Source organism: Mustela lutreola, chromosome 16 (genome assembly GCF_030435805.1).
Source record: "Mustela lutreola isolate mMusLut2 chromosome 16, mMusLut2.pri, whole genome shotgun sequence".
In the NCBI taxonomy this organism is placed as follows: Eukaryota; Metazoa; Chordata; class Mammalia; order Carnivora; family Mustelidae; genus Mustela; species Mustela lutreola.
The window spans coordinates 34,026,315-34,049,156 of NC_081305.1; the positions used below are offsets into that span (position 1 = coordinate 34,026,315).

Consider the following 22,842-nt stretch of genomic DNA (forward strand, 5'->3'; position numbering starts at 1 on the left):
CTGGGTTGGCTAATTGCTGGCATTCCACTGAGTGGGTGTGATCAGCTTTTTCTCATCTGGTGGCTGCACAGTAGTCTCAACAGTATTTGACTCGTGAATTCAACCATGCACTTATGCTAAACAGGCAACATTAGCATTACTTAAATATTAACAGGTAGCCAGGAGATTCCCGTTCTGAGTAAGATAGAACAACCAGACTCTACCCTGTCACTCCTACTGAATATGATTAGAAAACTTGGACAGAATCCATGGAGCAGCTAATTCGAGGGCTCTGAAAATTAAATAGTAGGCAGACTGGGTTTGAAAACCAGAATTCAGAACACCACCAAACCAGTGGCAAGTCTGCCATATTTTCCTCTTTTTGGTCCTTCATCCTGAATTCAATGTCGCTCAACCTGAAAGTGGAAATGATCACCAGCGGGTAGAAAGAGCAGTAGGAGAAGCCCTCTGGTTCGGGCTCCAGGGGCAGGAAAGGGAGCACCTAATAGAGGGCAAAGGCCATTTTCTTCATTCCAATGCATACCAGCTTCCAGCCAATCCTGTGATGGTGACAGGGGGAGGTTGCTGGAACCAAAGTTCTGAGGGAGGAGAACCTTCCTTTCCAGTTGGTGCAGTTGTGGTCCCAAGAGGATGGGGCCAGCCTCATTACTTTGTCTGTGTGTATCCTCTGGCATGACCCAGGCAGAGCTGCAGAAGTGCAAGGCAAAGTGGGGTAACCAAAGCCCCAGCTTTCTAACTGGAAGACGGAAGAAAAGAGCCTCAGGGAACCAGAAACCAGAAAGAAACCATAAAAATATGGCAGAGAGGGTAGAGCTCAGAAAAGTGACTCTGTAAAGTTTTGGTGATCTTCTGGGTTTATCCCAAAGCTACACATGTGTGGATCTGCTTTTCATCAGCATAACAAAGACTTAAAAACTGAACTAACAGAAAAACTACCATCTAGGTCCCAGACTGGCCTCTGGTAGCACACATGTGGGACAGATACAGATAACATTTCAGAGACTTTAAAAACTGAATTAGCACTAGAATCACAGCTTACTGAAGACAAGTTGCAGCTTGCAGCCTGAATCTAATTAGGTCAATTAATTACCTGTTAGAACAGAAGTATCAACATTAATCCTAGGATTTAAATAAGACTCAGAGTCTCATAATATTTAGAATGAATACAATACAAAATCACTTGGCATATGAAGAACATGGAAAATATCAACTCTCATGAGAAAAGACGGCAGACACGAATGCCAAGATGACACAGATGTTAGAATCATCTAACAAAGATTTTTAAAAAAATTTTTATTTATTTGAAAGCATGCCCACAAGTGGGGGATGGGCAGCATGAGAGACTCTCCAGCAGACTTCCTGCAAAGTGTAGAGCCCAACCTGTGGCTGGATCTCCGACCCTGAGATCATGACCTAAGCCCGAAACGAGAGCTCATCCTTCCCAGAATCAACCCTCATCCGACTGAGCCACCCAGGCATCCTTTTTCTGTCTGTCCTATCTCCACACCCATTGTGGAGCCCAATGCAGAGCTCAAACTCATGACCCCAAGATCAAGAGACCTGAGCTGAGATCAGGACTCAGACACTTAACTGACTGAGCCATCCAGGTCCCCCATCTAACAAAGACTTGAAAAACATCTATTATAAAGATGCTCCAACAGACAATCACAAATACTCTTAAAAGTAATTAAAAAATAGAAAGCTTCAGCAGAGAAATAGAAGATACAAAGAACCAAATGGAAAGGTTAGCAATGAAAAATACAGTAACCTAAATTAACTCACTGGATAGGCTTGATTTTAAAATGGACATGACAGAAGAGTCACTGAGTTTGAAGACAGAAAATAGAAGGTATCTAGGAATGTCCAGTTGGCTCAGACGGTTAAGCATCTGCCTTTGGCGCAAGGCATGATCCCAGAGTCCTGGAATCAAGCCATCGTTGGGCTCCGTGCTCGGTGGCGAGCTTGCTTCTCCCTCTCCCTTTGCTGTTCCCTCTGCTTGTACAATTTTGCTTCCTGTATCAAATAAATAAATAAAATCTTAAAAAAAAAAAAAAGAAAGTAGTAGTTATCTAGTCTAAATGAGGGGAGACAGGAGTGTGGCGTTAAAAGAAAAAAAAGATGTGGAGAAATAATGCCTAAAGATTTCCAGAACCTGGCAGAAGATGTAAACATAATTTAAGAAGCTCAGTGAAGGGCACCTGGGTGGCTCAGTGGGTTAAGCCGCTGCCTTCGGCTCAGGTCATGATCTCAGGGTCCTGGGATCGAGTCCGGCATCGGGCTCTCTGCTCAGCAGGGAGCCTGCTTCCCTCTCTCTATCTCTGCCTGCCTCTCCATCTACTTGTGATTTCTCTCTGTCAAATAAATAAATAAAATCTTAAAAAAAAAAAAAAAAAAAAAGAAGCAGCTCAGTGAACACAAATGGAATAAGTTCCAAGACTTTCACATCCAGACATCATAACCACAGTGCTGAAAAACTAAAGACAGATGAAAAATTACAAAAGCATTTAGAGAAAAACACATGTAGAATAACAGCAACTAGGATGAGTACAGGTTTCTCATCAGAAACTACAGAGGCCAGAGAAATGACACAATATTTTTGAAGTGGTAAAAAATAAAACAAACAAAAAAACGTTACCCCAAAATTCCCTATCCAGTGAAGTTAATCCTTCAAGAATGAAAGTGAAATGAAGCATGATAAAAATTCTCATTTGAACAAAAACTAAAATGAAATCATTGCCAGTATCCAGTTCTAAAAGAATTGGTAAAGGAAGTTCTTCAGTCAGAAATGATAAATACATGGACAAATGCAATAGATTACTTTAGCTTCTTGAGTTCTTTAAAATGAGTTGTTGAAAATAAAATTTATAATGTAGTCTGATGGGATTTCAAATGTGTATACATGTAGTTTATGGGGTAACTGTAACGTACAAGGGAGGGCAGAGAAAATAGAGATTAAGGTAAAGGATGATAGTGATGTTCTAAAATTTATACCCAGGGGCTTTAAGTTAGGGAAGTGACTGAATGATGGCCCAGAGAAGTCAGTGCCACTGAAGGAAGATTTTGATTATATCTCCCCGGAGAAGGGTGCATACTTCACTATGCTGGGCTATAGGTGAAGCATTGGGCTTTGGTCAGGAGGCAGAAGCAGGAGCAAGGGGGAGGGCAAGGCAGGAGAGAATAAACCATTTGGAATTGGCTAGTTTGGGTAATTTCAGTGGCTTTGGGGCATGAAGGCTGGTTTTAGTTGTCTGGTTCCTGGCCCAGGCTTGATACAAGGTAAGGGAAATACTGGCTTAGTGTGTGAGTTCAATAAAGAGATGGGTGTGGCGGCATAGCACTAGATCAGTCAATCTGGACACATGTTCACCCCTGCTAGAAATTAGAGATAAGTCTCTCCTCAGGTCTGAAGGCCCCCCTAAGATGTCAGAACATCATAAGATAGAGAACATAAGAGCATGACTAGTGCCGATGATAAGGTTTATACATTCTTGAAATGATAAAATATTGACTCTGAAGTAGATCAGGTATGTTATAATAGCATGACCGCTTTAAAAACTATACAAAGAGATACAGTAAAAAAATACAATAAATTATAATACTAAAAAATATTTTGTATAGTGCAAAAGAAGGCTATGTAGGGGAAAAAGGAATTAAAAGTTAGAAACAAGCAGAAAATAAATAGTGGACTTAAATCCAAACAATTTCATTAAAAGTAAATAGTATAAACACACCAATTAAAAGAGATTGTCAGAATGGATTTAAAAAACATAACCAGGGCGCCTGGGTGGCTCAGTGGGTTAAGCCGCTGCCTTCGGCTCAGGTCATGATCTCGGGGTCCTGGGATCAAGTCCCGCATCGGGCTCTCTGCTCAGCAGGAGCCTGCTTCCTCCTCTCTCTCTCTCTGCCTGCCTCTCTGCCTACTCGTGATCTCTCTCTGTCAAATAAATAAATAAAATATTTAAAAAAAAAATAAAAAAAAAAATAAAAAACATAACCAAACTATATGGCGTCTTCATGAAAGTTATTTCAAATATAATGATAAAGATTAAGTTCAAAAGAGGATAAAACATCTGTGCAGCCATTAATCAGAACAGAGCTGGAGTGGCAATATTACTGTCAGACAAAGCCTTCAGAGCAAAGAGGAGTATTTACATAATGATCAGAGGGTCCATTCACCAAGAAGAGGAAACAGTGCTTAAATGTGTATATTCCTAATAGTACAGCTACAAAATATATGAAGCAAAACCTGGGAGAACTGACAGGGGAAATGGATACAATTATAATTGGAAGCTTCAGTATCCTCTCAACAAATGACAAAACCATCAGAAGATCAGCAAGAATAAGAACTCAACATCATTAGCCAGCCAGATCCAAATAGTTGTTTTTTGAACATTGCCCAGCAATAGCAGAATGCACGTTCTTTCCAAGTATCCACAGAATATCTGTCAAGATAGACCATATCCATAAAACAAATCTCAACAAATTTAAAAGAATAGAAGTTATTTAGAGTATGTTGTCTTAATTACCAAGGAATCAAAACTAGAAATCAATAACAAAGATAACCAGAAAATCTTCAAATATTTGTAAACTAAGCAACACTCCTGAATATTGAATAATTTCTAGAGAAATTTAAAAAATACATTGAACTAAATAAATGAAAATACAGTATATCAAAATGTATGGGATGTAGCTTAAAGTATTAGTGCTGAAAGAGAAATTTATAACTACTTTAGAAAAGAAGAAAGTCTCAAATCAGTAATTGAAGCTCCCACTTACAGGAATGAGAAAAAAATAAAAAGAGCAAAATAAGTGCAAAGCAAGCAACAGGAGGGAGTAGCAGAAGTCAATGAATTTGAAAACTGAAACAATAGAGAAAAATCAATGAAATAATAAGCTTGTTCTTTGAAAAAATAAAATAAAAAAATTGACCTCTTAGCAACCCTTAAGAAAGCAGACAGAAATTACTAATGTCAGGAATGAAACAGGGTATCAACTGTAGAGTAGACCCTGCAGACATCAAAAAGATAAGGAAACACTACAAACAGCTCTGCACGCATAAAGTTGACAGCTTAGTAAAAATGGGCCAATTCCTCAAAAAGTGCAAACTACCATAACTTACCCAAGATGAGATAGATCATTTGAATAGACTTATAGGTATTAAGGAAGTTGAATTAATAATTTGATAATTTTTATAAAGGAAATCTCCGGGCTCAGATTGTTTCATGGGAGAAGTCTACAAAATGTTTTGGGAAGAATTAATGTCAATTCTACACAATCTTTTCTAGAAAATACAAGAGGAGAGAATACCTTCTTCACTTACTCATTATTATCCTGATGCTAAAACCCAACAAAGATGGCACAAATCGAAACTACAGACTAAAGTTCTTCATGAATATAGTTTCAAAAAATGTAAAAATTCCTAACAAAGTATTAGCAGGTAGCATTCATCAATATATTTATATATCAGGACCAAGTGGCAGTTTTTCCAGAAATACAGGCTGGTTCAGTATTCAAAAAATCAGTCAGTGCAACCTACCATATTAACAGGCTAAAGAAATGAAGTCACTTGAGAATATTTGATACAATAAAGCATTTAACAAGTTTCAATACCTATTCATATTCCTGTTCCTAGATAAGTAGAAATACAGGATGACCTCCTCAACATGATTTTTTTTTAATATATAAAAATCTAACATCATAGGGGTACTTGGGTGGCTTAGTTGAGTGTCTGCCTTCAGCTTGGGTTGTAATCTCCTGATCCCCCCCGACTTGTGTGTGCTCACTCTTTCTCAAATAAATAAGTAAAATAAAAATTTAAAAAGAAAGAAAGAAAATCCCAAGGAGTCTGTAAGAAAAAAATCCTAGAACTAGAAGCAGGGTTAGCAAGGTCACAGGATACATGATCAAAATCTATTTCTATTTATTAGCAATGAACACAGAAATCAAAATAGAGTGCCATGTTCTGTCGCTCCAGAAATCAAGTATTTGGGTGTACGGGTTTGTATGCTCAAAACCATAAAACACTGATGAAAGAAAGCAAAGATCTAGAGAAATAGATGTTATTCTTATAGCAAGAGACTCAGCAAATGTCTGTTACCCTCAAGTCAGTCTGCTGGTTTAACAAAACTGCTAAATGATAGCTAAGCAAGATTATCCTAAAATTTACATGGAAAAGCAAAGGAACTAGAATAGCTAAGAACAATTTTATAATGAATAAAATAGCAATTACTATTACTATCCAATTTCAAGACATTCTGTAATTACAGTAATCAAGATTGTGTTGCATTGGAGCACCTGGGTGGATCAGAAGGTTGGGCCTCTGCCTTTGGTTCAGGTCATGGTACTGGGGTCCTGGGATCGAGTCCCGCATTGGGTTTCCGCTCGGCGATGGGGGGGCCTGCTTCTCCCTCTCCCACTGCTGCTCTCCCTGCTCATGCTCTCTCTCTCTGTCAAATGAATAAATAAAATCTTAAAAAAAAAAAAAGATTCTGTTCTGTTGCATTGATGAAGGAATAGATACCTAAGCCAGTGGAACAGAATAGCGAACCCAGAAATAGCCCCACGAAAGTATGACCAACTGATTTTTGACACCTGCAAAAGTAATTAGAGAAAGGATATTCTTTTCCAGAAATGGTGCTGGAGTAATTAGATTTCCATAAGCAAAAACATGAACCTCACCCTAAATTTCATGTCTTATCCAAAAGCCAACTCAAAATGGGTTGTAAATTTAAATGTAAGACTTTTGAAAGATTACCATAGGAGAACTATTTGGAATCTGGGGTTTGGTGAAGAAAAAGCCAATGAACTAAACTTCCCTAAAATTAAAAACTGTCTCCTGTCATAGAAGACCCTGTTAAGAGGATGAAAAAGCAAGCTAGAGAACAAAATATTTGTAAGCTGCACATCTGAGAAAGGACTTCTATACTTGTAGAATATATCAACAACTCCCAAAACCCAACATAAAACCCAAATATTCCAGTTAGGACCAAAAAATTGAGTGGACAGTTTGCAAAGGAGGGATATAGAAAGCAAATAACACATGCAAAGATATTCAGTATCACTTGCCATTAGGGAAATACAAACTAAGACCATGACGAGATACACTATATTCTTAATAGAACAGCTAAAATAAAAAATAGTGTCACTATCAAATGCTGGTGAGGATGAGGAAAAACTGGATCTCTTTATCTCCTACATTGTGGGAATGGAAAATGTTACAGTTATTCTGGAGCACAGTTTGGCAGTTCCTTGAAATCTAACCATGCACCTACCGTATGGCGCAGCATTTATCCCAGAGAAATGAACAGTTAAATTCACATGAAAACCTGTTAATGAAAATTGTTCATAGTAGCTTCATTTGTAGTGACTCCAAACAGGAACAACCAAAATGCCACTCAGTAGATTGTGGTTAAAAATCCATAGTTCATCTGTACCATGGAATAGTACTCAGCGATAAAAAGGAATGAGCTTGATACATGTAACAGCTTGGGTAGGTTTCAAGAGCATCATGTTGAGTGGAAAAGGCCAATCTGGAGGGGCCTGGGCAGCTCAGTCAGTTAAGCGTCTGCCTTTGGCTCAGGTCATGATCTTAAGGTCTTGGGATTGAGTCCCACATTCAGCTACCTGCTCAATGGGGAACCTTCTGCTGCTCTGCTCTCCCAGCTTGTGCTTTCTCTCACTCTCTATCAAATAAATAAGTAAAATCTTAAGAAAAAGGCCAATCTCAAAAGGCAGAAACTGTATAATGCTATTTATGTAACATTCTTAAAGTCACAATATGATAGAGACAAAAACAGATGAGCAGTTGTTGGGGGTAGGGGTGGTGTGGGAAGAAGTAGGGGTAAAAAGGACTAACAGGTGGCATGAAGGTAATCTTTGTGGTGATGGAGTCATTACGCTGATTGACGTGGTATTTGCTTGAATGTGATAAAATGGCACAGAACTGTGTACACACTGTATCAGTGTGAGTGCCCAGGTTTTGATACTGTGCTGTAATTAGGTGAGATACACGTAGTGATTGGAAAGGACTGGGCGAAGAGTACACAGAACCTTTATGTCCTGTCTTTGCAGCCTCCTGGAAACCCAAGATTATTTCAAAATAAAAATGTTTTTAAAGAGAAATAACTTCAAAACACAACCTAAATGCAGCATAGTTTCAAACAAGTGGTAGCAAAATGTCCATTTGGACGTGTTCAGGGAGGCTGACATCAGTATTTAGCACTCTGCACACACATTCAGGAAAAAAGGATGTTCGGTTACTATACTTTGTGTTAAACGCAGTTACCGTGTTGCAAAATTAGCAGACCGCTCTCATAAACAACCAGCACACGTGCGTCCTGCACCAGTCATCTCCCATCTTTACCACCAAGCCCACCTACGTGCCAGGTTTATCCAGAGGACCTAAGAGGATCTTGTGATTGAACATGATACAGCTTAGATCAGATGTTTCCTCTCCGACATTTTCCTCCTGTTTCTACTCAGAGGGATTTGTACCCATTGGTATATGAATTCTCCCTGAAGCTGTGTGACCCCTGTGACAACAAGCAGGCAGCAGGGGCAGGGCTGCAGAGCCTCACCGGAGCTCTTCAGTAGCAACATTTAGGGGAGCACCATTCTGATTTTTGTGTCAAGTATGGGTCATGTGTTTCCAGGCTCATTTCTTATAAATGTCCTTCCAGAAAATTTGCACTAATAATTTAGGAGTGTTAGTATTTAGGAAGCACTTACTAGATACAAGACACTTGTCGTCAGAATTTTACTATCTCATCGAATTTCCTCAAAACACCTGGGATTGCACCATCTTCTCACTCCTCTACGTGGGGACATGAGGTTAGAGGGGCTGTGGAACTGTACCAAGGCCTCCAGACCCCCAGAGCTGGGGTTTGAGCCCAGGAACAGACTCCAGCGCCCACATTACTAAGTGTATCCCACCATGCCTGAGTGTGTGTGCGCATGCGTGTTCATTGTTTACATCATTCACACTTTGGCCTCTGGGAGCAACCTAATTGGCTGGAGAACGCTGTTCTCTTTCTTACCTCACTGAGGCCTTATTTAATACCAGATTTACTAGAAACTGGTTTTCTGTCTGAGAGGGGGCAGTACTGTCCAGCACTCTCTGTTCTTTCTATTTAGATCTACATTTAAACAGTCTGCCCTTTGAATTTAAAAAAAAAAAAAAAAAGACATAAAATTATATAGACTATGCATTGTTCTAGCCAGCTAGGGAATTTATTTTATTTTATTTTTTAAAGCTTTCAGAATCTCTGTTTTATCTGGAAACTAAGGACATTAGTAGCAAAGCAAAAGTCCAGGTTTATTCTGGAGTAAACTGTTTGACTTGATTATCTTATCTCTTAATTATGTCATTGTATCAGTAAATACCTGGTGGCAAGCAAATCCAGTCTTGTCCTTACCCACTGTGCAGTTGGGCATACCCCAAAGATCATATTGCAGGATACATTATTGAAAATGATAACACGGGCTTTTAAGGCAAAATTTTCAAGTCCAACAGAAACGATTAAGCAACTTACATCTCTTATCTTGACTCTTTTATTTAAAATGTGGCATTTTTTCCCCAAGTTATTAGCATGCTTTTGATTTTTGTACGGCTTAACATTTGTCATTATGTATAACATAATAGGTGCTATAAAGAGCTTTTGTAAATTGATCTAATTTAATTTCTTAACTCCTCTTTACAGGAATATATTAAAGGAATCTGTGAACCTGAACTAGAAGAAAGAGAATGTTACCCCAAGGCCATGCACTGCATTTTTGTTGGGGCCCAGAGCCTGTTTCTGAAAAGCTTGATTCAGGACACCTGTGCTGATCTCTGCATTCTGGACATTGGTCTTCTTGGCATCAGAGGAAGTGCCGAAGCTGTAGTCATGGCTAGGAGTCACATTCAGCAGTTTGTAAAGCTCTTTGAGAATAATGAGAACCTACCGAACAGTCAGAAAGAATCCGAGGTGAAAAGGGAATTTAAACAATTTGTCGAAGCTCGGGCTGACAACTATACAATGGACTTGTTGATTTTGCCCACTTCCTTGAAAAAAGAGCTTTTGACACTCACACAAGGTGAGGAGAATTTCTTTGAAACGGGAGATGATGATGTTATTGAAATTGGAGATTCTAAACAAACAGAGTTTCCACAGAATGCTGCCACAGGGCTGAATATTTCCAGAGATGAAATTGTTTTGCAGGAAGATGCAAGAAATAAAGCTGGCACTCCTGTTTCTGAGCTTACAAAACAAATGGACACGATCTTTTCTAGTTCACAAGATGTACTTTTTGTTCCAGTAAATGGTCTAAGCCCAGACGAAGAGACATTATCCAAAGACAGAATTTGTCACAAAAGGAGATTTTCTGATTCTGAAGAAAGGCATACCAAGAAACAGTTTTCTTTGGAAAATGTTCAAGAGGGGGAGCTTCTCGATGATGGTAAGACGTTAGCTGGAAGTGTAATCATTGACTTATCCGATTCTTCTGCTGATCCTGAAAATTTAAGTCCCGATGTAAAGGACACTACTGAGGAAATGGAATACAACATCCTCGTAAACTTTTTTAAAACCATGGGCTATTCCCAAGAAATTGTTGAAAAGGTCATTAGGGAGTATGGGCCATCCACTGAGCCATTATTGCTCTTAGAAGAAATTGAAAAAGAAAATAAAAGATTCCAAGAAGACAGAGAATTTTCACCTGGTACTGTGTATCCAGAGACTAACAGAACCAAAAACAAAGGTGTTTGTAGCAGCGTAAATGAGCTTACAACGGATTCCACTCCAAAGAAAACACAAACTCACACACAGCAAAATATGGTGGAAAAATTTTCTCAGTTACCATTCAAAGAATCAAAACCATGTACCTCAAATTGCAAAATTAATACTTTCAGAACAGTGCCAATAGAACAGAAACAAGAAATCTGGAGTTCAAACCAGAATTATGTTTGTAACATGGACCTTGAAACTGATGGCCTTTCACCCTCTGTTGTTCCTTCAAGTCCCAAAGAAGTTGTCAGTTTTGTTTCAAGAGGAGCTTCAAGTCACCAGCCCAGAATTCCAGTTTTTCCTGAAAATGGTTTGCAACAGCAAGCAGAGCCCTTACTTCCAAGTAGTATGAGGTCTCCCTGTGAAAACCGATCAGGGTGTTGTAGCTCTCCCCAGTCTAAGCCAAATTGTCCACCCCTTTCTCCACCAATGCCACTGCCCCAGCTGTTACCTTCGGTTACTGACGCAAGGTTGGCAGGACCGTCTGATCATATTGATTCCTCCGTCACTGGCGTTCAAAGGTTCCGAGATACTCTGAAAGTACCCTACAAGCTGGAATTAAAAAATGAGCCAGGGAGAACGGATTTGAAGCACATTGTTATAGATGGGAGCAATGTCGCAATTACGTAAGTCCACTATTTGCAGGTTATATTATAGTTGTAAATAGGGCCCTAAAGCAGTGTCTCAGAATTACATGCAGTTGAAGGAACTTAGGCTATGCATCTGTCTAGCTGATCTATTTTCTTACCTGGAAAAAGAAAACATGAAGCAGCTGTTTGGAAAGTTTTCTTATTCCATCTTCTGGAGTTGTAAACTTGGCTTTTCATCTTGCTGAACCTAAGTTTCTGAGGGTGAGAGATAATAGGAAATTTGTCTTCACTTTTGCATTGCCTAGTCAGTGATAACAGTATAGAGATTTTTACAGCATTAGCTACTGGTTTTTTGTTTTTTTTCTAATCATTAGGTTCTTAATACCATGAATTCCATTAGGTTCTGAATATGAGGATGGAGCTTAAAGCCAAAAAGATATTTTTTTCTCTCTTTATGCTACTTTATGCTATTTTTATGTCTCTTTATGTATGTTGGGGTTCTAGGCAAGAGTGCAGTGGTAATGGATGTGCTGTACTTCTGTTGTACTTTGTTGATAGAGTGATAGCAATTTCCTTTCTAAGGAAGTTCATCAGTTTGAGCTTCTTCATGGTCCTCTGCTGCTACAAAAAGCTTGTATATTTGCTTTTAGCAAAAGGAGTTAAAAGATCATTTCTATTTAACCTGTCTTAGAAACCTCTGAAGAGTCTGTATTTTATACATCTGGTGCAAGCTTGGGTTTCTTCTCTAAGGGGAGGTTTAATACAGTGACTAAGAAGAGGAGAGGGGATCAAGTGGGAGTCTCTGCCCTGCTGTGGACCACCTGCTTGACCTCATGTAGGTTTCTGTCTGCTGGGTTTCACTTGCTGTAATCTGTTGCCTTTGCCTTGTCCTAAAGGGCACCTTTATCATGCCATTTCAACAACTGGTAGGTAAAGTCTCCAGTTTTCAAAATCAGTCACTCCGTTGATTTTGAAGAAGTCTGTAAGGTCTGGCGTTTTAAGTGGCTGTCATTTAAGAAAAGGGGCATGTCCCTGGACATCAGATGAAGACGGTGAAACTCTTCTAAATTTTAGCAAATGTGTATGTGACCTCTCTCCTAGGAATTCTATAAGTGCTGTAGATTTTTGTTTTGTTAATTTTTTACTGAGTTTTCAAACAAATACATAAAAAGGTAATAGGATAAATCTATTTTTGAATTTGGGATTCCCCATCTTCAATAGTTCTCAGCTCATGGCCAGTCGTGTTGAGCCTATACCCCCACTACTGCCTTTCACCCAAATTATTTTAAAGAAAAGCTCAGATATGTCATCTTATCCTTAAGTACTTTAATGTCAGTTTTTTAAAAATAAGGATTCTTTTTATTTTTTGACTGAATTGTTGATGCTGTATTTTGCTGTCAAAAGAAAGAAAAGAAAGAAAGAAAAATCCCAGCATTCCCCATGTTAATGTTTGAAGATAGACTGGAAAAATACGTAATACACTTGTCTTCATTTCTAAATAATACTGTTTGTTGTCATTTCACTTTGCTTTTTGGCAGTTCTTGTTGGGGAAACCCAGCAAATGGCCCACAGCCACATAGTGTTATCTAAGTAAAAATGTAAAGTGCAGTTTCAGTCACCCACAGTCCAAGCCCGGCACCAGTTCCTCATTGTTATAATTTCTTTAGCAACTGGTGATAATAAAATTTAGGTCATGATTGTGAGTAATAGTAATTCTTTTTCAATTTTTATAACTGGAAAGATTTCCCAAATTGGTGTTGAAGGATTAAGAAATGTAAAGTAACATAGAATGAGCAGTGATGATGCCACTATTTAAAAACATTTGGGAGTAGTAACTAATGTATTTCTCAGAGGGGTCACAATTGGAATTTAGAGTGGTAGTGCCTTTCATGACAGGGTTTTTTGCATATCTCGTCCCTCCTGCTTTGCCCATAGTATGACACCCCAGAACACTTGCACCTATTTACTAACACCCATAGGTGCAGTGCCATTTCTTTTGAAAAACCACTGAATTAGTGCACTAAGGGGAACCACAGGCAGACTTTCATTACTTTTCCTTTTAAAAGCTGATTATTTGGGGAAGATTCCAGTTTTCTTTGAATTCACAGATGTCTGTGTTTAAAAGCAACAATTTATAAGGATGTGTTATCCAAAAAATAACAGACTTATACTTGATAAAAGATTGATCTGAAAATATCAGTAACTAAAATTAACTCTTATTCTGCGGGGAACTGCTTAATAGGACAGGTTCTTATTTGGGGGTGATGGAATGTTTTAGAACAAGATCTAAGTGGTGATTATACAATACTGTGAATGTACTGAATGCCACTGAATTGTTACTTCAAATGATTATATTATGTAAATTTCAGCTCAACATTTTTTAAATTTGGGAAAAAAATTGATCCTCATTTGAGATCACTTTGATAGTAAATGTGGATTCTAGATTGTACATTCCGTGGAAGAAGTGATTTGTATGTCTCCTGTTAACTGAAATAACCGCAGGGTCCATGGTGCTGGCACACGGTGGGCACTCAGTAGCATTCTGTTGAATGAATGACCTAAAGACTTAAATATTGGGATTTTTTTTAATAAACATATATTTTTATCCCCAGGGGTACAGGTCTGTGTATCGTCGCCAGGTTTACACACTTCACAGCACTCACCAGAGCACATACCCTCCCCAATGTCCATAACCCCACCCCCTTTCTCCTATCCCCCCTCCCCCCAGCAACCCTCAGTTTGTTTTGTGAGATTAAGAGTCACTTATGGTTTGTTAAAATGACTTTTCCCCACTCTTTTATAACATCCTATTCCATTAATCAATTTAGATTAAAATTTAACTGAGACATTTTTCAGCAAATATTTGAAATCTTAAAACTGAAACATTTATTATGTTTTAGGTACTTTTCTCTTTTAAAATGTAATCTTTACACTGATTTTGTGAGATAAAAATGATCTATACTTTTATAACATAAAATGGCTTAAAAATCTTTTCCAAGATTTCACAGATAGGAGATGTGGGCCCATAGGCTCCCAGAGCCATCATATATCCTGCCTTCTCCCATCAAAAATGAGGTTGGAATTTTCAGGCCTTGGCAATGTAGGGTACTTAAGTCTTGAGTTGTTTAAGCATAAACCTCACTTATTTGACCCAACTGGTGCAGAAGTAGTTAAAAAGGAAATTTGAACTCTTAAACAATAGGATTTGTTGGTTTGATCCTACTCCGGAGCAGCTCAGACCTACCCATCTCTGGGTGTCTGCCTGTCCTTTATTATATTAGCCTATCCAGCGTGCTCTGTGCAATTCATATACACTGTGAGAAATTCCAAAATACCCACTTCATGCTGCTAATTACACATATTTCTACTTGGTTTTTTCCCCTTGTCACCATGAATGAGTCAAATGATGAGTAAATGGAAATTGTTTGTGGTGCGCGGCTAGACATCACAGAGGTGGCTAGATGACACTCAGACTCGGTCACTTTGAAACTTGAGCATTAGGACACCTGACTTATCTGGGTAGATAATTTTCCATGTAGATGAGGTTTGCCCCTTCACTTTTCAGCGCTATGTATTTTCTGCATTTTTTTCATGCTAGTCTTCTGTACCAGGGTCCCATGGCTTTTTTTATTAGTGGAAACTATTGAAGGAAATGACTCTTTTCCCGGGGTAACTCCAAAAGAGTTTTTTCACCATTTCCCCTACATTGCATGGTATGGTTCTATCACTACTGTGAGATTTTATCAAGCATCTGTTGCCCATCTCCTCTCTGCTTGGGACATTCTTCCTTCCAGTTTAATGCCTGCTATAATATGGAAAACAACCAGATGATGTAACTTGTTTCCAACTACATGGAATAGGAGTTTAAATCTCCCTTGAGAGCCAACACACCTGGCCCCTCCGGCCTATTAATCTGTTCATTCTGCATTCGGAGCTGGAAGCCCCAGACCTTTGGCCTTCCCAGAAGTAGAGGAGAAGTTACGGTATGTAAACCCTTTGTCTCAGAGTCTAAATAGACAGTTGGTCTGGGTCTACCTGTCAACAGGTTCCTCTGACTTGACTGCAGGGAGGTGAGGAGGCACATTTCTGCCTAGCCAGGATGTTGGGGAGTCGAAGTAGGAAGCAACAGGGACCTTCTGTATTACTCAGAGGACGTGAATTTGGCTGCACTTGATTTTCTTGTATAGTTCCATTTTTTGGCTGAATCTATATGTTTTCCACCAGAATTTTGAACTGCCGTTTTTATTCCTAAAACAGCTCTCAAGATTTTTCAAGGTACCCACAGTGATTTGATCTTATCACTAAGGATAACACTGGAAATTAGTACAGAGCTAATGTTTCCGGAAATGCCATATCTTCCACTGTAAGTTTGTGCGTGGTATAGCGCAGTGGGATTGCATCTACTTGCATTTCCCTTCCTTTTCCCCCGGGACCGTGGGACAGAGCTGGATTCCACTCGCTTTCTACTGTTGCACTCAAAAGAAGCTTTAGAGGGAGGGAAAAAGTTAGTACACATTTGTAGCCGATGAATAAACCAAACTTTACAAGCCTTGTTAGTGCATTTCTCTTAAGGATTGTTCTTTTCAGGACTTAAATAACATACATATTCCTTGGTTTTCTAAGAACCAGTAGGCTGGTTTTTGTGTGTGTGTGTGTGATTTTTTTTTTTTTTTCCCATGTTAAGGCTGTGGTTGACATTAACTCTGGGTGTGTTCTTGCTGTTAAGCAGTTAGAATGGTTTTTAAAGATTTTTTTTTTTTTTTTAAGATGACACCTACAAAAACTACCTCCAGCCTTTCTCCAGTAGCAGATGTCCTGTTGCTACATTCTTGCCATGTTTTGAATGCTTTTAGATAAACAGATCACTGCTGAGTTACTTCATCAAGAAGGTTTACTTGCATATGTTTTCTGGAGCAAAGCTGATGTCGGTGCAGTCTCTTATTTGTGGCTCACAGAGAAGAGAGTGGGCTTTAGACTCTTAAAGGAGAAGTTTCTGAGCTGTTCTTCTGAGTGTTAGACGTTTATTGAATGTGCTGCCCATTTCTCCTTCGTGAGAATGTAGATTTAGGTGGGGACAGTCCCAGTGTAGGGTGGTAGGAGGGGCACTGGCTCAGGACTGAGGAAGCCTGAGTAATCCCAGCACAACCACCCTGTGGCAGTGCAGCCTGGGAAAGTTGCTCAGCTCTCAGGGCTTTCGTTCTTTTTATCTAGTAGGAATCTGACTTCGTTCCTTCTCCTAAATTCTGTCATTCCGGTAGACAATATAGGATAGCAAGACAGGAAAGAGGAGAGGTGATTGAGGACCTGTTTTTAGAAATGGCGTCATAGAAGAAGGTCTGGAATTGTGTGCCTAGGGCGTTGGAGGAAGGCATAAGAGAAGGTCTACAAAGATAGCAGGGAAAAGAAAGCTCACTGCCGAGGAAGAGGGCGATGGCAAGCCCACCTGGCCAGAAACGAGAGTGATAATGCATGGTGATAGCTAGATCCCTCCTGACTAGAGAGGTATAGAGGGGACCTTGAAGCCATGCCCTGAGTTTGTTGAAAGGAATGCTGCCACTGATGACCCTGAGCAGGATCGAAGGCCTGACAGCTGTATTTCAGGGTCTCACTGGAGTTTGAGGAGGTATGGGAATTAGGAGAGCATGGGGTTGACTTGGGACACATTGTGCCTGAGGTGGCAGGACTTCTAAGTGATGGAATTTTGGTTTTGATATGGAGACTTTAGACATGAAGAGAAGACAGGACTGAAGATGCAGGATTTCCTGTCACTAGAACCTAAGTAACTATTGAAATAGTAAAGATAGATTATGCTCATTTCATAAACTGTAGCTTCACAGTTTGGGGGTTTGAGGTTTTTGTTTTTTTCTTTCTTTCTAATATTCATGGTTAGAAAATGGATCACCACCAACAAAATGTCAAACTTTGAAAACCCTCCTTTTTTAAAAATCTCCACTTTTACTTAACTATGGGAAAATACAGTTTAAATATTTTTTCTCATTTCTTTTGAAACTTGTTACCACATTTTTGGGTGGGGTTAGTTTTTAATCCACTATACCAGGGGTTGCAAACTGTGGGCCAAATCTGGCTACCACCTGTTTTTGTAAATAAAGAACACAGCCACCCTCATTCATTTCCAGTTGGCAGACTTGAGTGGAGCAGCAGAGACCATATGGCCTACAAGGCCTATCTGGTCCTTTACAGAAAATCGTATCCTGACTTACATTCTATACAGTTCATTGTTTGTTTGCATCTGCTCCCCACACTTTCTGTTTCCTTCAGTAAAAGCATCTGCCGTGGCCTCCAGTTAGTTCCACTGGAATTGTGTCCTCAATTTATCTCTGGGAAGCTGCAAACTGAGTAGGTTTCACAGTTCCCTAGAAAGGGTATGGAGCCGTGGAGCTGGAGGCATCTGTAGCCTTTGGAAGTTGTGAGGACCATGGAAGGGTTATGTGTACTTCTGCTTCAGCAGCAAGTTTCTTTTTTTCTTTAAGATTTTATTTATTAGAGAGAGAGGGAGAGAGCATAAGCAGGGGGAGCAGCAGAGGGAGAGGGAGAGGGAGAAGCAATCCCAGAATGTTGGGATCATGACCTGAAGTGAAGGCAGATGCCTAACCGACTGAGCCACTCCAGTGCCCCCAACAACAAGTTTCTTAATAAAATGTGTAAAATGCTCTTAGAGGTCAAATGACCAGGCAGGACTTTTTGGAATGGGCTCTCTAAAGAGAGCAAAAACAGAATAAAAAGTGCAATAAACAAGTATTACGATGAAGCTCAAACTGCCTTCTATCCCAATAGCATGTTCAATTAGATTGAACAAAGTACAAGAAAAATGATAAAGCTATTAAGAATCACATGTCATGCAAAGTCTTCTGTCTTGGCTTTGTAAAGTAATAAACTATGCGATTTGGTGCCAAAGAATATAAAAGAGTATTACAGGGAATTTTGTTGCAATTGTTTTTGTTATATGTGGAGTTCACCTTTTCACTTTTTCATGATGAAACTTAACATACTTTAAGCTGAAATAAATTTTGTTCTCTTCTAGCCATGGTCTGAAAAAGTTCTTTTCTTGTCGTGGAATTGCAATTGCAGTTGAATATTTTTGGAAGCTTGGCAACAGAAACATCACTGTATTTGTCCCACAGTGGAGAACAAGGCGTGATCCTAATGTCACAGGTAAGGCAAACTGATCCTTCCAGATTTCTCCTTTTCTAGATGTTTAACGAGTTGGCTTATATTTGCAACACATGCTACTTAGAGCAGAGCCATGTGCCTTAGCAGCTTTTAAAGCAAAATGGTAAATCTGTTGCGCCCAGTAGAACATTAGGTGGAGTGTGTTACAGCATAAGAAGTACTTAGGGGAAGGATGGAAAGTTAACATAGTTGTTTATATGGAAAGTTATGTTAGATATAAACATACAAAATATTTAAACATACAAAAATTTTCCCAACTTTCTGAAAACGAGGTTAAATCTATCTTTCCTTTAGTCTGGGCTTCTGCCTCCTTAAACGGTCTTTTTTAAAATGGTCACTTGATAAATTTGGGAACCCCCATAGAGAGTGTTTTTTGAGCAGTCTGTTTAATAACTTAACATAAATTATATATGTTAATCGTGTGGTACTGTTGACTGCAGGCCACATACAGAGCTTTGAACTTAGTGAATCGTGCAGCAGCCCAGAGAAACCTAAGGTTGTTTCTTAGGTCACGGTAGGAGGAGTGTTCAGTCTGTGTCAGACAGCTTACCACAGCAGCGGGCCTCGACACAAAAGGTAGATTGGGAAGAGAAAGAGTGAGTACAGAGCTCACCCAGCATTTGAACAGGAAGTGAAACTTAGTCACTGTTGAGGTGGAAATATTTGTCTTAACTGAGCGTGCTTGAGGACTAAGGCAGAGCCACTGATTTTTTGCAGTAGGATCTGTGAGGGCATCTTGTGATCCCTCCTGTGAGCCCTCCATGCTGTGCATCTCTAGGGCAGTAAAACACTGGCCAGGGCCGGGGAGGGGGATAGTATTTTGGTCTAAGCCAGTAGTGAGTACTGTTGCAGGGGATACTCTCTCACCCCGAGCAAAGTTTAGTGCTTTTTGCCCATTGACTGGTTTTCTAGTTTGGCTTTGACCCTCTTTTCTTCTGTGTCATGAAAGTCAGTAAAGGTTCATGCAGATAACTGAGAGCGGTTGGATACAGTGCCAGCTAGAGGGATATTTTGACAGACTCTTGGAATGGGTCCCAAGGCCTTCCTTGGGATGGGGCAGAGCCTTGTGTCCCTGCCACACCTCTGCTTCCAACCCTGTTTCCTGTCCCACCCCAACCCTCTCTCTGGAACTTGTGTCGTCAGTCTGTCTGTTCTACTGATTGTGATAGGAGTGTGAAAAATTCCTGGATGGTAGGATACATTAAATACAGGTTTATGGCCTACTCTTAATTTCAGGAGCAAATGAGTTGAACTTTTTTATATTTAAAAAATAGCTAAGGTCAATTTTTACATTGTATTTGCCTTAGTTGTGTATATTCCTTGTTTTTTATTTTTTTACTTTTTTTTTCCTACCCAGTGAGTTAGTACATTGAGTCTTCTTGATTCAGTAAAGGTTTCCCTAACTCTCCAAGTGAAACATTTGGGGGTAGTTTCATTTATTTGAACATCTGGGAAGAGAGCCTTTTTCTGAATGTGTATTCAACTTATTCCATGAACAGAACAGCACTTCTTAACTCAGCTCCAGGAGCTTGGAATATTATCTTTAACTCCTGCCCGGATGGTCTTTGGAGAAAGAATTGCTTCTCATGATGACAGGTACGAAAGGCTGTTTTCCTTCCTGAGATGGGTGAGGGGTGCTGAGGAGCCCACTGCCTGCTCCACTGGACAGTTCATGGTGCTCTTAGACCCCCATGCATAAAGGGCTTAAAAGATCCAGGGGTTTGAGAATTTTAATGTTTATGGTCATTAAGGTTATATAGTCACTCAGTGGGTTATTATTATATTTTTGTTATATGGGTTTAGGAACATTATCTTAAAGTCTGTTGGTTAGAATGTTTGTTTATATGCTTGTTTGTATTCTTAATAAAACATAACTGAGAATCCGTAAGTAAAAGCAGACATTGAGTTCTCTTTTTTGATGCATACTAAAAGTAATGTTTGAGTAAAGTTTGTCTTGTCTTAGGGTGTCAGCCCCAAGAATGCTTTTCAAACATGATTCATCTCCTCCTGGTTGATTTTGGCCAGTGACTTAGTTTGTCATTGCCATACCTGAGCCCTCAGTATTTCTTCCACGTAATAAAAGATGGTCTCAGCTGACGCAAAGTGTGATAAGAGTAAGCTGCATTTCTTAGGTTGATGGGTCACTCAGAAAGCAGGTGTTAGTGCATTGGAGACAATAGGCTTTAATCCGCACCTTTTACATTTTTTCTAGCAGTCTTACTGAGCACCAAACCAAGTACAATGCCCAGAGCTAGGCTCTGGGGACATGTGCTTCAGACACATGTCCTGCTGTAAGGAGCTTGTGATCTAAAGAAGGCACACAAATAAATAAGGTGGGGTGGGTTCTTGTGGTTGAATAAGAGAAGGTCCCAAACATGACCAGTGGCGTGACAGCCAGTTTTTCAAACCTTCCTCTTTGGAGTGAATTCAGTAGTAGCAACCCTGCCAGTATCTGGGAACTTAAGTAGTGGCCTCTTGTTCTTTCCACTCCTGCATTCATCCCCTTTATGGCATTCTGGCCTGAAGCACTTAGAGTGTGCTGGTGGTTTTGCCTCAGTTTCCACCAAAGTGGTCCCCCTACATTGTAGACCGTGTTTAGCTCGTAACCCAGACTAGTGAGTGATAATCAGATGGGTGAGAGATGCAAAGAGGGGAGCCCGGCAGTAGGGAGTTGGGGGAGAGACTAGGGATGACAGCAGACGTTCCTTAAGCAAAAGGTTGTAAGGCCTTCTCACTGACAGCCCCTTGTCCTTGTCTAGGCTGGAATGAGAGGCCAGATCAGATGGGAAGAATCAGAGTTGATGGGAGAGAATAGCATGAGAGGAAGTGGAAGAGGAGAGCACATCGGGTGGGGCAGGGGTGAGGAAGTGCTGGGAGACCAGGTCCCACTCCGGTTCCGTGGTACTGGCCTCAGACCCTGCAGTGCTCGGGTGGAGGGTCAGGTGGGCTGCGGGGCTCGTAAAGAGCCTTCAGATCTCTAACACTGTAGCTGCACACCTGCAGAATTTGAGGTCCTGTGCAAGTATGCAGACTAAATAAGCTTGTGCTTATTATTATGACTCTGGGTTTTTAGCAGACGTGGATCTGTGTCTTGATTCATAGTACATGCACTCAGAAGCCTTAACTACTTTCGTTAATACCTATGAGTGAACCTCATCGCTTACAATTCATGCCAGCTAGGAGTAGTTTATAAAGTATTCAATAATAAATCAAAATGTGTATTCATACTTTCCAAGGCATCCTAAGACTTCTGAAACTAATGAGGCTTGTTTTTTAATTCCTTTGAAGTTCTTACTCTCACTAAGAAAAGCAGTTGTTCGCACCTTCCGTTCTAGTGATTCTCTTAATGTATTGTTTGTTGTCTTTGTCTGCATTGCCTTAGACAGATGCGGTCCCCCTGACTGAGGGATAAAATTCAACATTATTATCCTCACAAATCTCTCATTAAGAGGGTTTGAGCATGAGTAATCTGCCGCAATGAAATAGAATTCTCAGTATTGAATTCTTACCCTTCCTTTTCACCAGCGCAGCTTCTCATAAATGGCATTTGAGTGAATCTCTAACTTGGGCTAAACACAATAATAGTTCTAGACATCACAAGTCCAAGCAGAAGATGTGAACCTGTGGGTTTTTGTTTTTTTTAATGCAAGGCTGATTGTACCAAGCAGCTAACCTCAGAACCAGAGTACTGTAGCTTAGCAACCAAAACTTGAATAGTGATTTCACAGGCTTGTCAGCTCGAATTTATTCTCAACTTTAGTCCTTGTGGATCATCTGATGATCGCTATCTGTTGATAATACAACTTTTCTAGAAAAAATGTGTAAATCATGGTTGAGATCATTTTTAAAAAGAAAATAATATTGTATGAAAACCAGACCTTCATTATAATCACACTAATAATTTCAGAGGTATTCAGTATTTCAGATTGATCGTCAGCTGACAAGGACTTAACTTTTCTACCTCCTAGCCATAGTTAAATTCTTTGGTGATTTTTCTATGAAGAGGAAATCCTTCTGTTTTCTTATAACATAGCTTCTATAAGCCAGGAATGCCTGCTTGCCCATTTTAACCTCTTATATTACTATAGGTTTCTACTACACTTAGCGGACAAAACTGGTGGCATAATTGTAACAAATGATAACTTCAGAGAATTTGTGACTGAGTCACTCTCTTGGAGAGAAATTATTACAAAAAGGTAATATTTTCTTCTTTGTCTTTGGTAAAGTGTTTTTTGTTGTTCATTGTTCGGTTTTGTTTCGTGTCCACCTTGGCCCTGCAGAAAGCAGTCTAGGGAAAT

At 39.7% G+C, this 22,842-nt stretch overlaps 1 protein-coding gene across 2 annotated transcripts in view; it reads left to right on the forward strand.

Moving 5' to 3' along the window:
• Nucleotides 1-22,842, forward strand: part of N4BP1 (NEDD4 binding protein 1) — a 48,011-nt gene that overhangs the window by 16,800 nt on the left and 8,369 nt on the right. Inside the window, exons 2-5 of one of the 2 annotated variants that reach the window (XM_059150624.1) lie at nt 9,699-11,389; nt 18,396-18,526; nt 20,044-20,140; nt 22,633-22,740. In XM_059150624.1, the coding sequence (XP_059006607.1) occupies nt 9,699-11,389; nt 18,396-18,526; nt 20,044-20,140; nt 22,633-22,740 (2,027 nt within the window). The remainder of the gene's footprint in view (nt 1-9,698; nt 11,390-18,395; nt 18,527-20,043; nt 20,141-22,632; nt 22,741-22,842) is intronic. The other variant, XM_059150625.1, reaches the window with a different exon arrangement.